The sequence below is a fragment of the Rhinolophus sinicus genome, chromosome 16 (genome assembly GCF_057876585.1).
Source record: "Rhinolophus sinicus isolate RSI-liver-muscle chromosome 16, RSI-T2T, whole genome shotgun sequence".
NCBI classification, from domain to species: domain Eukaryota; kingdom Metazoa; phylum Chordata; class Mammalia; order Chiroptera; family Rhinolophidae; genus Rhinolophus; species Rhinolophus sinicus.
The window spans coordinates 61,944,019-61,960,334 of NC_142516.1; the positions used below are offsets into that span (position 1 = coordinate 61,944,019).

A 16,316-nucleotide genomic window follows, 5' to 3' on the forward strand; every position below is an offset into this window, starting at 1 on the left:
ATCTTCTTGACATCGGTTAGCTGGATGTCAGATGTACATAAAGCAGTTTGGCTAAGGGCTATGAAGAAAACAACTTAAAAAAAAGTTTAAAAGTTACTCCCTGATCCTCAAGAAGCTTACAACAGAGCTGGAGAGATTAGCTGTGTAACTAACACTCCAGGGCGGTCAACGAAACGTGACAAACGAGTTGGCAGGGGCCTTGAAGGCGCGGAATTCACAGTTAGGGATCACTTGGGGTTGGGGGCTTGTCAAAGAAGGCCTTAAGAGGTGGGATGTTAGCTAAGTGCTAAGTGTTTGGTAGGATTTTAGACGCGGGGCAGCCGTGGCGGGCTACAAACTCACGCAGGTCACGACGGCGTGGAGCGCGGGGCAGCCGGCCTAACCCCCTGCGCTATGGCGCGTGCGCAGTCCAACGCTCGCGCCCGGCGCGCGGCCCGCTGGAAGCTCGCCAGGGCCCGAGAGCGCGAGACACGGCGCTCCAAGGCGGGAAAAGGCTCGCGCATGCGTGGCTCGGCGATTCGGGCTCGCCAGGATGGGGAAAGGGAGGTGGAGTTTCCAAGAGGGAACTTGACCCGTTAGTAGCCGCGGCCATGGCGGCGCGCTCGCCGTCCTCACTGCTCTCTGCGCCCCCACCGCGACGTTTGGGGTCCCGGTCCCCACGTGTTGAGCGGGGAACTGTGGCAGACGCAGTGAGCAGCGAGGCCTTGGGTCTTGCCGGCGCAGCGCGAGAAGGCGTCGTGGACAAAAACGATGTATCCTGGCGGGGCGAAGAAGGGTCAGGGGGTCGGCGAGGGCCAGAGTGGGCAGCTCCGGCTCAGGCTCCCCTCCTCAGCGCGCCCACAGGGTCCGACCGGCTAGAGGGAATCTCGGTAGAGGAGGCGATGATGACCCGGACGCAGCTGCTGGAGGAAGAGCTGAGCAGCGTAAAGGAGGAGCTGGCCCTGTGTCAGGTATCGAAGACTCTGGCCGCCGGCCTCTCCGCTCCACAGTGGGACCGGGGCTGGTGGGGATGTGCGCCCCTCTCCCTCTGCCTTCCGCTGCGCTGCCGCGCGGGTTTAGGACCCACCCAGCCCCACCCGGCGGCGCTCTCTCCAGGCTCCCACACCCAACCCGGCCCGCTGCTCGGTACTGGAGGGACGCGGTAGCGCCCGGCTGCCCAACCTCGGGCTCCCGCCCCTCTCTGGACACCGGCCGGGCAGAGTTCGCCTCGGCTCCCTGGGTTTGGTTTTCTCCACTTGGATACCGCCAGGACGCGTAGTCGCATCCCCCATCCCCCCAATAGCCCCAAGTCCTGGTCTTTGACTAGAGTGGAACTTGGTGCAGCACGAATGGAGTGCAATCCATGAGTTGAAATGTTGAACAGGAAAGTTTAAACACCTTTATTAAAATAAAATCCACCGATTGAAGGAGCCTGTTTTCAATTTTCAAACCCATGCTTGCCGTTGTTCTTAAGTAAACTTAAGCCAAACAAATTGTAACCACAGACCAATAATTTTTCGGGAGTCGGGCCGGGTACTTGAACACACAATAGGTGATACTTGATACTTATTAACCAACTATATAATTCCATAGTCCTCCAGTGAGAAATCTCATTTTCATGTCATTTACTAGATCAATTACATTAACAGTACTTTCCTGTTACTTGTAGTTTGTGTATACTAAAGATGGCTTGACTGTACTCATATTCAGAGATGATTTTCCTTTAGTTTTGCATCCTTACCACCATCCCTTTGATTTTATCAGGATCTTTAGACAGGGTTGGGAAATTAAGCGTTGGGATTCATTCAACAGTAAGTCTTTGAGTCACTCTGTCTTCAAGATAGAACCAATTAGGAACTGCTAAACACCAAGATATCTTTATGCACAGTATCAGTTTAGACTAATAAAAATTCATGAAATTCACTGTCTCATAGTTTGTTCTATTGGATTATTTTGACCCCTTTTCGGGTCTTTGCTGATTGAGTCAAAGCTGTAAAAACAGGACAATCGTGTTGAAATTGAATATGCCTTTGCTTAAACAAGTTGGGGAGATAAGCGGCTACCTTCTTTTCCTTTTCACATTTTCTATTCTTTATTGGTTAAGTAGCCAAGAGATAAAATACGAACTAAAGCATTACTGGTATGTCATCTGCACACCTAAAATACTTGGGTATTTTAAAGTTACGAAACCATGATAAAGGCCTTTGTTAATTTGACAGGTCCTAGGATGCTATTTGCCCATATCTTCTACATTCTCCTCCAGGCCCCTCATTCTGTATTTCCCATAGTTGTGCCCTGAGTGGCTAAGGAACAAAGATAATTTACTCTTTATGACTGAATTGATTAAGGAGATCAGTCTGTTGGAAACAGCCTAGTGACCCCTTACCCCAAATACATTCACTATTCTTTAAAAATGTGGCTTCAAACATGGTGTTGGCCTTTGTGAACTTGGACATAGAAGTATATATAGCACTAGGAAGATGAATGAAATATGCTAGGCAGTTGTTAAGAATTGAGATAGTCGTAATCATCCTGGAACAATGGATCTTGAGATTTTTGTAATATGACAGTTAGATGATCATAGCCATTCCAGGAATGTGAGGTGAGTTTTATGGTATCATACCATAAAACTTCAGTTATACCATACTTCTTCTCTTGGGGAAACAGTAATGAACTCCAAATTGTTTTGTAAGAAAGTATGTAAGTAATTAAACATTCATTTTTACATCTTTTTTTATTTGTTCGTCTACTTACTTAGAAATCACAGTACCAAAGAATACATAGTATTAACCCTATATTTTTCAAACCTTTCAAAAATTGCAACCCCAAATTCATTTTACATCTCTACCTAGTAAGTATACACAACATGCACATACATATATTTCAGAAAGACTATTTACTCTGTGTTATTAACTGATACTTTAAATTCTGTTCTTGAAGAAAGTGCAACTCAGATCTACTAAATGATTTTCACAACCCAGAAATAGGTCATATGTACAGTTTGGGGAAAAGAACCCTACAAATCAGTCTCTGTTCATAAGTAGTAGCTTCATTTAGTTTCCCCCCCCTTTAACTTACAGGAATTTAATTATATGTTCTTGGAGAAAAAGTTTGATTCATGTCACAATCCACTCCACTGGAATGACTCAGAATAAGCATGTAATAGAAAACCATCTCTGTTCCAAGTGTTTCTTTTAGTATGAGCATCTTATTACACTCTATATGATTGTATATTTAATTAAACTTTTTTCATATGTCCCGAAATTAGCAAGCAACACATATATAATGCTTAACCGAATAAAACATGGTTACTTTCAAGGTAGGGAGCAAAGCTTTCTGTTTTGGACTTAGTGAGGGCTGGACATTAGTTTCCAAATGTAGCTTTTTCTTAAGGAACGTTCAGGGGTCCTCCAAAGAGTAATTTTAAGACCATGACATTTATGCCCTATTCATTTCTTTAGAACTTCACCATACTTTTAATTTTGATTATGTATTTCAAGAATGTGTCCTATGATGCTGACTCACAGAGTAGGTAAAAGGACCAGTAAGAGAAGATCTAAGGAGAAGCAAATTACGGAACAAGGAGAGTTTTTAATGTCATTTTAAAAAGCATAGACGTTATCTAGTAGCATGTAGGGAACTAGTAAAATAAATGTGTTCTATTTGTGACAAAGGATAATGTGTGGGTATGTGTATGTGCACTTTTATCACCTCTTATGCATAACTAGGTAAGAAAAAGTAATGTGTGTGTCAATACATACTTATATATGCGTGTGTATATAACATACACAAACACCCACACCCGTGCATATGTATATAAAAGCTTATATCCTTTAAGTAGCAGTCAAAAATATATACTAAACCTATAAACTAATTTCAGGTAAAAAAATTAGGTAATTTAAACAAAATATATGTTTGTTGTTCCAACTTTAATGATGAAACTAACTTTCATGAAGCATATGATGTCGGAATTAAGAGTATATAACAGAATTCAGCCAGTTATATTCTTTGTTAGACATTTAGGTGTATTGTAACCTTGTCCAGTCATTCACAAAGAAAAAAAAATTTTGAAAACATATATTTAGAATTCTTATCATTGTTAGTAGCTGTATTCTAATAGATAAATATTTTTCTGCAATTATTTTTCATAGTTATAATTTACTGTGTGGCTAGTTAGTGCCATACCTTGTAATTAAACTCCTTCCATTGCTTTCCCTGAGTTCTGATAGGTAAATTTGTTTAAATATAGGAAATAGTTTTCATATGTTTGTTGCATTCATTCCTCCAGTACAGGTGAATTGAGGTCCTGTTATGTTGCCAAAGACCAAACTAGGTGCTGGGAGAATAGGTACTCAGTGAAAAAGACAATTTTGAGTATCTATCTGTAAAGTGGATATTTGTTTCCACGCTAGGTGATAAGTGAAAGTCAATGCTAATCCACTGCTAACATAATTTAGACTGAAATCTCCTACCATTTAGTCAACTCATTCATAGGCTGAGTTTAATAAACTTTGTGAGAAGGAGTAGGATTTTTTTAATTTAAATTTTAAATTATTTGATTCTGTGTAGAAGTTCTGTAGTAATAATAGAAAATTTTATAATGAGTAATTTTTGAGGGTTTTATTTGTAATATTTTAAAGAACATATTTAAATGCCCAAAGGAAAGGATAGTATAAAAGGAATATGATTGGCAATGGTTAGTTTTATTGTTTTCATAATGTCTGGTATAGTTTGGAAACTAGTTTTGTGGTTTTGGGGGACCTTTATTTCTTTTTGTATATGAAAGAAGGTATTTTTAGTAATTAGAGGTGTAATCTACATTGAACATTATATATGCATGTAAACAACTAAGAAATTCAGAAAAACTAGTAAATGGAATAGTCCCATAATGCATTCATAGCATTTTATTGCTCACAAAAGAATTTTTTTTTTCTTCAAATCAGGTGTTACTTATACATTTGAGTATTTTCAGGTGACAGAGTAAATCTGAATACCATTGCTGACCATAAATTTAAAAAAGAAAATAAATAACTAAAGTTTAAACTAAACAAATTTGGTAACAAGGAAGTTCTTCCCAAAATAACTTCTGAGTATAAATTGTAATTATAAATTAATAATAGATTGTTTCTGAAGGAGTCTTTTCCTCTTGAGGAAGCTTTTTTCTCTGGTTTCTGATAAAAGAGCTTAAAGAGAATTTTGTGTTACTTTCTCTTTGGTGAGGATTGAAGAGGAGATGTGAAATAACCATTAACCATAACAACTGCAACAACAACAACAAAAAATAGAAAAAAGAAAAGTATAAATTAAGATGTAAAGATTTTTTTCATCAGATATTTATTGATTTCTTACTATGTCCCTTTCATTTTGCTAGAGCTAAGTTCTTTGTTAGTGAGTCATACTTATTTAAAGTGAAATAATTCAGTTATTTTGTAAATGTTAGAAACCTGCTTTTTTTTTTTTTACATTTTTGTTAACCTTTCTTGATTAGTATTTTAGGTAGAAAAGTTGAGATGAAAATACATGTTAATCTTTGTTATTTTGTTTGGAAGCAAACTATAAGATATATTTATAGACAATATGGTTTCAGGAGATTTTGTAAATTCACAACATACCTTTTAAAAATAGACTTAGAGCACATAATGTTGCATTAGCTTACTTTTTCCAATCTTCATTGCCATTCAAGCAGGTTATGACATGTGATTTATATATTGAAGTTTATTGTCTTTAACTCAAATTATTTTAATACCTAAATGCTGAACTCTTACTTTTAAAGGGATAAAGTAAAGCATGATACTCAGTTATTTGGTAAGGTTGGTTGTACTCTCCTTATAATTAGGTAGGTAGATAATAGTCTCCCGTACTCAGGCTGTCAGAAGTCTTTAACAAACTATCAAAATAGATAAAAGATTTGAGCATTAAAAAAATGAAAACATAAAAAATACAGAAGTAAGTATGGGTAACTATATTTCTAATGTTGGAGTACAGAAAACCTTTCTGATTGGTACGTAAAACCCATAAGCCATAATGGGAAAAATGGATAAATTTGAACATATAAAATTACTAACTACCTTTCACCCTCAAAACTTCATCATAAATAAAGCTAAATAAGCAACGGCATTTGAAAAAATATTTGTAACACAATTGGTAAACGTAAGTCTAATTATAATGTTTGCAATAACACTTCTTGTATTTTAAGAGAGAACATAGTCACATAGCCCATATATAAGAAAGGCCAGTCTTTTAATTGGCAAGAAAGGAGCCAAAATGGTTTCTGTTACTCACAGGAAGGGGAAAATGGATGATGGAGACAGCTACAAATAGAGATCTCTACCACACAAGTAAACCCAAATGAAAAAGCAAATATAGTATTTTAAAATGAAATATGATATGAAAATAAAACAGGGTAAGGGGTTATCAAAGACTTGTGGGTTTGGGTGGCTATAATTATAATAGATGTGACATTTCAGCAAAGACCTGAAGTGAGGGAATAATCTATGTGAGAATCTGGTGGATGATATATGTACAAAGGCTCTGGTACAGGTAGAGCAAGAAGGTGAGTGTGAACAAGGGGGAGAGTGATAGATGAGGTTCAACAGATATGTATGGGGCCAGATATGTAGGGTGTTGTAGCCTTGTGTGGGGACAGAGCCAGGAGAACAGTTTCCAGGCTCTCAACCTCACATGGAAAGGTGCTGGCTTGGGTAGTAGATGGCCGTCAGCTGTGACTAGTTGGCCATCAGCTGTTACCGGTTAGCCATTAGCCACTAATATAACTGCCATGGGTGGGTTGGTTGGGGAGTCGGTCGGTTGGCAGAAAAGCCACAGCAGGGTGCAGAGCGTGTGGCTCCAGCTTCCAGTGAGACTATAGTGGTATGACTCCCCAACCTATGGCTCCGTGGATGTGCAGGGTGTTCCTAGCCACATCCTGCATTCTTATGTGGGGAATGGGAGCTGAGACTGAGCAGGCCACCTCACACGACAAATGGCGCAGCGAGCAGTGTCTCCCGCAGGATACCATATTCTGCGTTCTTGCGCGGGGAGTGGAAACTGAGACCCTGCATGACACCTTGGTAAAGTTTGGATTATTTTCCTAATCTAATGGGAACCCTTTTGAGGATTTTGAGCTACATATAAGGAGGTTAGGGGAGCATTGTAGAGAGCTAGGCAAAAGAAGGACTTGACTTGGAAAAGGATGATGGTAATGGAGGTGTAGAGAAGTGGTTAAAATTGGGATGTATTTTGTAGGTAAGGCCAATAGGATTTACTGATAGTTTGGATATAAAATGTGAAGAAAAGAGCAACTGAGGTCGACTGTTAGGTGTTAGGCCTTTGAGCGTATGCGTAGTTAGTTGGTGGTGCCGTTTTCTGAGACACAGAGGGACAGGTCTGTGAGAGCATAGGAAGTCAAAAATTTTATTTTGGATAGGTTAAGTTGAGAAACCTATTAGGTATTCAAGTGGAGTTACTGTGTAGGTAGTTGGAGATTCAAGTCTGCACCTAAGGGTAGAAGAAAAAGCTAGAGAGATAAATGTGGGAGTCATTAGTTTAGAGTTGATATGTTAAACCATGGGATTAATAAGGTCACCTATGGAGGTGGTTCTCAATTTTGTGTGCACGGAATCACCTGTGAAGCTTTTAAAAAATAACTTGAACCTTACCTGACACCAATTAAATCAGAATCTCTAGGTCATCACTGTTTTTTGTTTTAAAGAACAACACAAAACTCCCCAAAATGATTCCTAACAGTCAAGCAGGGTTGATAACAACTGACCCAGGCATTAAGGACCCAAACTGTCCGTTGTCCATTGGATTTGACTATATAGAGGACCCTGAAAAATGATTTTAGCATAATAGTGGGGAGTGAAATCAGACTGGAATTGGCTATAGAATGAATGGGAGGTGAAGAAATGGAGACAGTGATTACAGGCAGCTCAGCTCCTTCAAGGAATTTTGCTAAAAACGGGAGCTGAAAAATGAAGCAGAGCTAGAGGACAATTTCCTTTTAGAGAAAATTTGCCTTGATATTTAGCATTGCAACATTTATACCCAAAAATGTGAATGGTAGAATAAAGTGAATGTGCGTTACTAGTGTAAGAACTTTTAAAAAAATAGATATTTTGTGCTATACTTTTTAAGAATCTATTTTATAGTTATAGAACTAGGGATCAAGTAATTTTGTTGTTTTATTTTTTAATTTAATGTGATGTCTTTGTTCTACTTACAAAGCAATGCATTTAAAATGTCTTTAATTTTGTTTTTAAGGCTGATAAAGAATTTGTATGGTCTTTGTGGAAACGTCTCCAAGTGACACACCCAGATCTCACGCAAGCAGTCAGTTTGGTTGTGGAAAGGTAAGCTCCCAGGATAGTTTTTCATGAGTATTTGAATTGTTGAATTTGTTTTACTTCAATTAAAATTAAAACTTGGCACTAGTCCCCTAAAGAGATATATTTGATTTCCAGATGAATGTGGAGCTTGATAAAATTACTGGATTTATTTCAAGGATGCCAGTTCACCAGATAGTATAAATAGATAGACCATATCCCCTGCTCATATTCTAACATATTTCGGAAGTTTGCAGGGAAGAGATAAAACCATGACTTAGACCGTGTGTGTGTGTGTGTGTGTGTGTGTGTGTGTGTGTGTGTGTGTGTGTCTTGAGCTATTATAGCTAAGCTTTAAAAATTGGAGAAGTCCCTATTGTTTAGCTTCTTACTCAGGTTGCCCTTGTGGGCCACTTCCAAGACATGATCCTTCCTCGGCACAGCTCAGTTTTCCCCTGAGATAATTGTAGTGTTTACCGAAAGCCTGGGATGACCTTGCCAGAGTAGAGTGAGTTTTCTGGAATAGATTGAGGGATTTCACTTAGCACTCTGTATTGTCCTGTAGGGGATGCCCAGTCATTTAGCTATAGATTATGGGGCTTCTCCTTGGTCATTAGAAACAGTGGAATGATGCTAGGACCTCCTTATCAGACATTGGATATACAGTAGTCCCATGACACTTAGCACAGGAATTAAAACATTTGCTTTCCTATTAAATGCATTTCATTACATTTCCTAAATGAGAAGCTAAGCATATAACCATATGCTTTCCCTTTTTCTTTATTGGAATCATGATTATATAATCTGAATATCATGTTTTGATAAGTTGAACTATACTCGTATTCACCTTTGGAGTCTCTTGCTCTGGGATCATTCCACAATTATCTGGAATTTGACTTTTTAAAAATCTATGATATATATATATATATATATGTCGAATTTTACCACCCTTGGTTGTTGTGAACTCTTAAAATAGTGTAATTAAATGTTCCTTATGTTGTTTGTATGTTTAATTTGTCAGTGTTTCTCTTCATGATTAGAATTAAGTCTTTTGTTGAAGTATCCTTGTTACTTCCTCAATCATCCTTGAGGTAAAATGTGATCACTCTGTCTCAATTTTTTTAGTAGAATAAGGCTTCTAGAAGATATATTCTTGTTACTTTAATTGTTATTATTGTGATTCTTTCTTTATCCTCCTTTCTTTTATTTGTATGTATTTTTAAACTTTCTAATTTGTTATTTTTTTAAGCTTTCTAAAATTATCGTTAATTTTCACTTTCCGTTTGATTGAGACAGAAGAAAATATTAAAATATTGTACAGTCATCGTTCTCATACTTTAAGATTTCTATTTTTCATATTTTGAAATATACGTATACACTTACATAAGTATGTGTACAATTAATAAATAAATATACATATATTGGGGGTGGGTGCTCAAAAACCTTTTTCTGATAAGGTATACCATGGAAAATTTTGGAGTTTACTGTTTTACAGTAATGATTCTCAAAATTTCTGAGTGAATAAATATACTTGGAGAATTTGGTAAAATGCAGATGTCTGAGACTTTCTCCTGATCTACTGACTCTCTAGGGAGGAGATCCAGGAGTTCTTATATTATTTATATACTTTTGTGTTTTTTTATTTTATTAAATTTATTGGGGTGATATTGGTTAATAAAATTATATGTTTCAAGTGTACAATTCTATAATACACCATCTGTATATTACATTGTGTGTTCATCACCCAAATCAGCTCTCCTTTCATCACCATGTATTTGATCCTCTTTACCTTTTTCTACCTCCCCCAACCCCCGTTTCCCTCTGGTAACCACCATACTGTTCTCTGTGTCTATGAGTTTTTGTTTGTCTTATTCATTTGTTACTTTCATCTTATAGCCTACAAATGAGTGATATCATATAGTTCTTGACTTTTTCCATCTAACTTATTTCGCTAGCATGATATTCTCAAGATCCATCCATGTTGTTGCAGAGGAGTCTTTTTAATAAGCTTTCCAGGTACTTCTATTGTTGTAGCCCATAGATCACACTATGAGATATCTTGGAATTTTAGTTGACATTTGAAATTGAAACCTGTAAGTGGCATTTATAATTTTATGATTATGTAACTATTTCCTAAAGAACCATGTAGTATGTTTGGACCTGTTAAGAAGGGAAAATGTTATGCCATTCATTCTATATCTGTCAGAAAAGAATATTAATATCAAAGTCAAATAGACTATCATTTTGTATAATCCATTAATTACCCAAATTATGCTACATTTAAATCTGTTTAATATTTGTGCCTTCGTCTTCCTTGAAAACATTTTTTACCCCAGGAATTTCCTTTTGTTTTTTTTTAATGGGGTGACAATTGTTAGTAAAATTACATAGATTTCAGGTGTACAATTCTGTATTACATCATCTATAAATCCCATTGTGTGCTCACCACCCAGAGTCAGTTCTCCTTCCATCACCATATATTTGATCCCCTTTACCCTCATCTCCTACCCTCCCACCCCCCTTACCCTCTGGTAACCACTAAACTATTGTCTGTGTCTATGAGTTTTTGTTTCTCATTTGTTTGACTTGTTCTTTTGTTGTTTTTGGTTTATATACCACATATCAGTGGTATATATGGTTCATATGGTTCTCTGCTTTTTCTGTCTCACTTATTTCGCTTAGCATTATACTCTCAAGATCCATCCATGTTGTCACAAATGTTCCTATATCATTTTTTCTTATCACTGAATAGTATTCCATTGTGTATATATACCACAACTTCTTTATCCATTCATCTATCGAAGAACATTTTGGTTGTTTCCATGTCTTGGCCACCATAAACAAAGCTGCAATGAACATTGGAGCACACGTGTCTTTATGTATAAATGTTTTCAGATTTTTTGGGTAGATACCCAGGAGAGGGATTGCTGGGTCATATGGCAATTCTATTCGTAATTTTTTGAGGAACCTCCACACTGCCTTCCATAGAGGCTGCACCAGTCTGCATTCCCACCAACAGTGTAAGAGGGTTCCTTTTTCTCCACAGCCTCTCCAACACTTGTTACTATTTCTCTTGTTGATGATAGCCATTCTGACTGGGGTGAGGTGATATCTCATTGTGGTTTTGATTTGCATTTCTCTGATGATTAGTGATGTTGAGCATTTTTTCATATGTCTATTTGCCATTTGTGTGTCCTCTTTGGAGAAATGTCTCTTCAGGTCCTCTGCGCATTTTTCAATTGGTTTGTTTGTTTTTTTGTTGTTGAGTTTCATGAGTTCCTTGTATATTTTGGGTATTAGCTCCTTATCGGAGGCACTGTTTGCAAAAATCTTCTCCCATTCAGTTGGTTGCCTCTTTATTTTGTCAATGGTTTCTTTTGCTGTGCAGAAGCTTTTAAGTTTCATATAGTCCCATTCGTTTATTTTAGCTTTTACTTCCATTGCTTTTGGAGGCAAATTCATAAAATGCTCTTTGAACCCAAGGTCTATAAGTTTAGTACCTATGTTTTCTTCTATGCAGTTTATTGTGTCAGGTCTTATGCTTAAGTCTTTGGTCCATTTTGGTACATGGTGACAGATAGCAGTTCAGTTTCATTCTTTTGCACGTGGCTATCCAATTCTCCCAGCACCATTTGTTGAAGAGGCTGTCTTTCCTCCATTGTATGTTTTTAGCTTCTTTGTCAAAAATTGTCTGTCCATATTTATGTGGTTTTATTTCTGGGTTCTCAATTCTATTCCATTGGTCTATGTGTCAGTTTTTCTGCCAATACCATGCTGTTTTGATTATTGTAGCCCTGTAGTAGAAGCCAAAGTCAGGGAGTGTGATACCTCCAGTATTGTTCTTTTTTCTTAAGATTGCTTTGGCTATTCGGGGTCTTTTGTGGTTCCAAACAAATCTGATGATTTTTTGTTCTATTTCTTTAAAAAAATGCCATTGGGATTTTGATGGGGATTGCGTTAAATCTGTATATTGCTTTGGGTAATACGGCCATTTTAACTATGTTGATTCTTCCAATCCTTGAGCATGGAATGTCTTTCCATTTCTTTGTGTCTTCTTCAATTTCTTTCAAAAACATCTTATAGTTTTCAGCATATAGGTCTTTCACATCCTTGGTTAAGTTAATTCCTAGGTATTTTATTCTTTTTGCTGCAATTGCAAAAGAAATTGTTTTTTGTATTTCTTTTTCTGAGATTTCATTGTTAGTATATAGGAAAGCAATGGATTTTTGTATGTTGATTTTGTAGCCAGCAACTTTACTGTATTTGTTGATTGTTTCTAATAGCTTTTTGGTGGAGTCTTTAGGGTTTTCTATATATAGCATCATTTCATCTGCAAAGAGTGAAAATTTAACTTCTTCACTCCCAATTTGGATGCCTTTTATTTCTTTCTCTTGCCTGATTGCTCTGGCAAGGACTTCCAACACTATGTTGAAAAGCAGAGGTGATATGGGACAGCCCTGTCGTGTTCCTGAATGTAGAGCAAAAATCTTCAGTTTTTCACCATTAATTATGAGATTAGCAGAGGGCTTGTCATATATGGCCTTTATTATGTTAAGGTATTTTCCTTCTATACCTAACTTATTAAGTGTTTTAATCATAAATGGATGTTGTATCTTGTCAAATGCTTTTTCTGCATCAATTGATATAGTCATATGATTTTTGTCCTTTATTTTGTTTATGTTGTGTATCACATTGATGGATTTGCGGATGTTGAACCATCCTTGTGCCCCGGGGATGAACCCCACTTGGTCGTGATGAATAATCTTTTTAATGCATTGTTGTATTCGATTTGCTAGAATTTTATTTAGGATTTTTGCATCTGTATTCATCAGAGATATTGGTCTGTAGTTTTCTTTTTTTGTGCTGTCCTTACCAGGTTTTGGTATCAGGGTAATGTTGGCCTCATAAAATGAGTTAGGGAGTACTGTCTCTTCTTCATTTTTTTGGAAGAGTTTGAGCAGGATTGGTATTAGATCCTCTTTGAAGGTTTGGTAGAATTCACTAGTGAAGCCATCTGGTCCCGGACTTTTGCTTTTGGGAAGGTTTTGGATGACTGATTTAATTTCGTTACCGGTGATCGGTCAGTTTAGATTTTCCAGTTTTTGATGGTTCAGCCTTGGAAGGCTATATGTTTCTAAGAACTTGTCCATTTCTTCTAGGTTATTGAATTTGGTGGCATATAGTCCTTCATAGTATTCTTGGATGAGCCTTTGTATTTCTGTGGTGTCCGTGATAACTTCCCATTTTTCGTTTCTGATTTTGTTAATTAGTATCTTCTATCTTTTTATCTTAGTGAGTCTAGCCAAGGGTTTGTCAATTTTGTTAATCTTTTCAAAGAACCAGCTCTTTGTCACATAAGTTTTTTCTATTGTCTTTTTGTTCTCTATTTCATTGAGCTCTGCTCTGATTTTTGTTATTTCCTTTCTTCTGCTGACCTTCGGTTTCACTTGTTCTTCTTTTTCTAGTTCTTTAAGGTGTAAGATTAGGTTATTTATTTGGGATTTTTCTTGTTTCTTGAGATAGGCCTGTAATCATATAAATTTCCCTCTTACAGCTGCTTTCGCTGCATCCCAAAAATTTTGGTAGGATGTATTTTCTTTGTCATTTGTTTCTATGTATCTTTTGATCTCTCCTCTAATTTCTTCTTTGACCCAGTCGTTCTTTAAAAGTATGTTGTTTAAGCTCCATGTGTTTGTGTTTTTTTCCTGCTTTCTTTTTGCAGTTGATATCCAATTTCAAAGCCTTGTGATCAGAGAATAGGCTTGGTATGATTTCAATCTTCTTAAATTTGCTGAGGCTGATTTTGTGTCCCAATATATGGTCTATCCTTGAGAATGTTCCATGTACACTAGAAAAGAATGTATAGTCTGATGTTTTAGGATGAAGTGCTCTATAAATGTCAATTATGTCCATTTCATCTAATGTGTCATTTAGGGCTGCTATTTCGTTACTTATTTTCTGTTTTGATGATCTATCCATAGCTGTCAATGATTTATTTAAGTCCCCTAGTATAATTGTGTTTTGGTCAATTTCTCCCTTTAGTTCTGTTAGTAGTTGCTTGGTATATTTCGGTGCTCCCTGATTGGGGGCATAAATATTGATGACTGTTATGTCTTCTTGTTGTATGGTCCCCTTCACCATTATGAAATGTCCATCTTTGTCTCTTGTTACCTTTTTCACCCTGAAGTCTGTTTCATCTGATATCATTATGGCTACACCTGATTTTCTCTGTGTACCATTTGCTTGGAATGTCAATTTCCACCCTTTCACTTTGAGTCTATGCTTGTCCTTGTAGCTGAGCTGTGTCTCTTGGAGACAGCATATGGTTGGGTTTAGTTTTTTGATCCAATCTGCTACTCTGTGCCTTTTTATTGGTGAGTTCAGTCCATTTACATTTTGGTGATTATTGATATGTGAGGATTTCCTGTCATTCTATCTTTAGTTTTCTGGTAAGGCTGTGTCTCCATTGTTTCTCTGCCTTTTTGTTGTTGTCTGTTATTTCTGCATGGTGGTATTCTATGATGTTTCCCTATATTTCTTCTTTTATTACGGTATATATTTCAGTTCTGGATTTTTTTTTGAGTGGTTACCCTTAAGTTTATGTAAAAGAAAGTTTGATATTTAGAGTATTCCATTTTCTTCAGCATGCTTACTTTCTCCATTCCCATATTCCGCTTCAGGCCTTTACTCACCCCCTTTTTATATTTTAATTACCACAAATTGTCCCTGTTGATGGTGTTCAAATAGCCTCCTTTAGTATTTCTTGTAGTGCAGGTCGTGTATTAGAAAATTCCCTCAGCTTCTGTATGTCTGTAAAGGTCTTTATTCCTCCTTCATATCTAAAGGATATCTTTGCTGGATATATTATTCTTGGCTCATAATTTCCCTCTTTCAGTAGTTTGAATATTTGGTTCCACCTCCTCCTGGCTTGTAGAGTTTCTGCTGAGAAATCTGATGATAATCTAATGGGCTTTCCTTTGTAGGTTACCGTCTTCTTTTCCCTGGCTGCTTTGAGGATTCTTTCTTTGTCGTTGATTTTAGACAGCTTCAGTACAATGTACCTTGGAGAAGACCTGTTGGGATTGAGGTAATTAGGTGTTCTATTTTCTTCTTGGATTCGAGGGTCCAGTTCTGTCCACAAGTTTGGGAAGTTCTCATTGACAATTTGTTTGAATATGTTCTCTGTTCCCTTCTCTCTTTCTTCTCCTTCTGGTATGCCCATTATTCTTATATTGCTCTTTCTGATGGAGTCAGAAAGTTCTTGTAGAGTTCTTTCATTTCTTTTAAGTCTCAAGTCTCTTCTTCTTCTATCCGTGTCATTTCCAGGTTTCTATCTTCGATGTCACTGATTCTTTCCTCCATCTGGTCAACTCTACTACCTAAACTGGCTATTTCATTCTTAATTTCTTCTATTGAGTTCTTAATCTCCAGAAATTCTGTTTGGTTCTTTTTTAAAATTTCAATCTCTTTTGTAAAATGCTCATGTTGTTCTTTGATTGTGTTTCTGAGTGCGTTAAACTGCCTTTCTGTGTTTTCTTGCATCTCGTTGATTTTTTTCAGAACTGCAATCTTGAATTCTCTGTCATTTAAGTCACATATTTCCATATGTTTAAGTTCCTTTTCTGGAGACTTTTCACTTTCTTTCTGAGCTGTCTTGTTGCCTTGGTTATTCATGGCAATTACTGATTTATTATTTCTCTTCCTAGATGTCTACAGGAGTGGCTTCTGCAACAGGTTGATAGGAAGAGGTCTTTCTTTTGTTTTCCAATACTTGTTGGTAGAATGTTTTATTTTCTCTTCGACTGCAGCCTTTTTTTGTCTCTCACACGGTAGTGCTATGTTTTCTCTGCACTATTCCAGCTTCTCACCCAATGGGGGGATTCCCTGGGAGACGGACTTCTCCTCTATTAATAGTTCTCCTGGGTCACAGGGTGCAGTGTCTGTGTGGGTATGCGGAGAGCTTTTGATGTTCCAAAGCTCCCCCTGCACCAGATTCAGAGCCAGTACGTTTCA

General features: G+C 37.2%; 1 protein-coding gene across 8 annotated transcripts in view; it reads left to right on the forward strand.

Annotated features, from left to right (window-relative positions):
• The first annotated feature begins 463 nt into the window (after window positions 1-463).
• CNTLN (centlein) overlaps window positions 464-16,316 on the forward strand; it is a 277,826-nt gene continuing 261,973 nt past the window's right edge. For 6 of the 8 annotated variants that reach the window (XR_016019468.1, XR_016019469.1, XR_016019466.1 and 3 more), the window contains exons 1-2: window positions 464-950; window positions 8,242-8,330. Coding sequence is in view for 1 of the 8 variants with exons in the window: in XM_088793521.1 (XP_088649647.1) it covers window positions 591-950; window positions 8,242-8,330 (449 nt within the window). In the remaining 7 variants the exon portion in view is untranslated. The remainder of the gene's footprint in view (window positions 951-8,241; window positions 8,331-16,316) is intronic. The other 2 variants (XR_016019470.1, XR_016019472.1) reach the window with 2 other exon arrangements.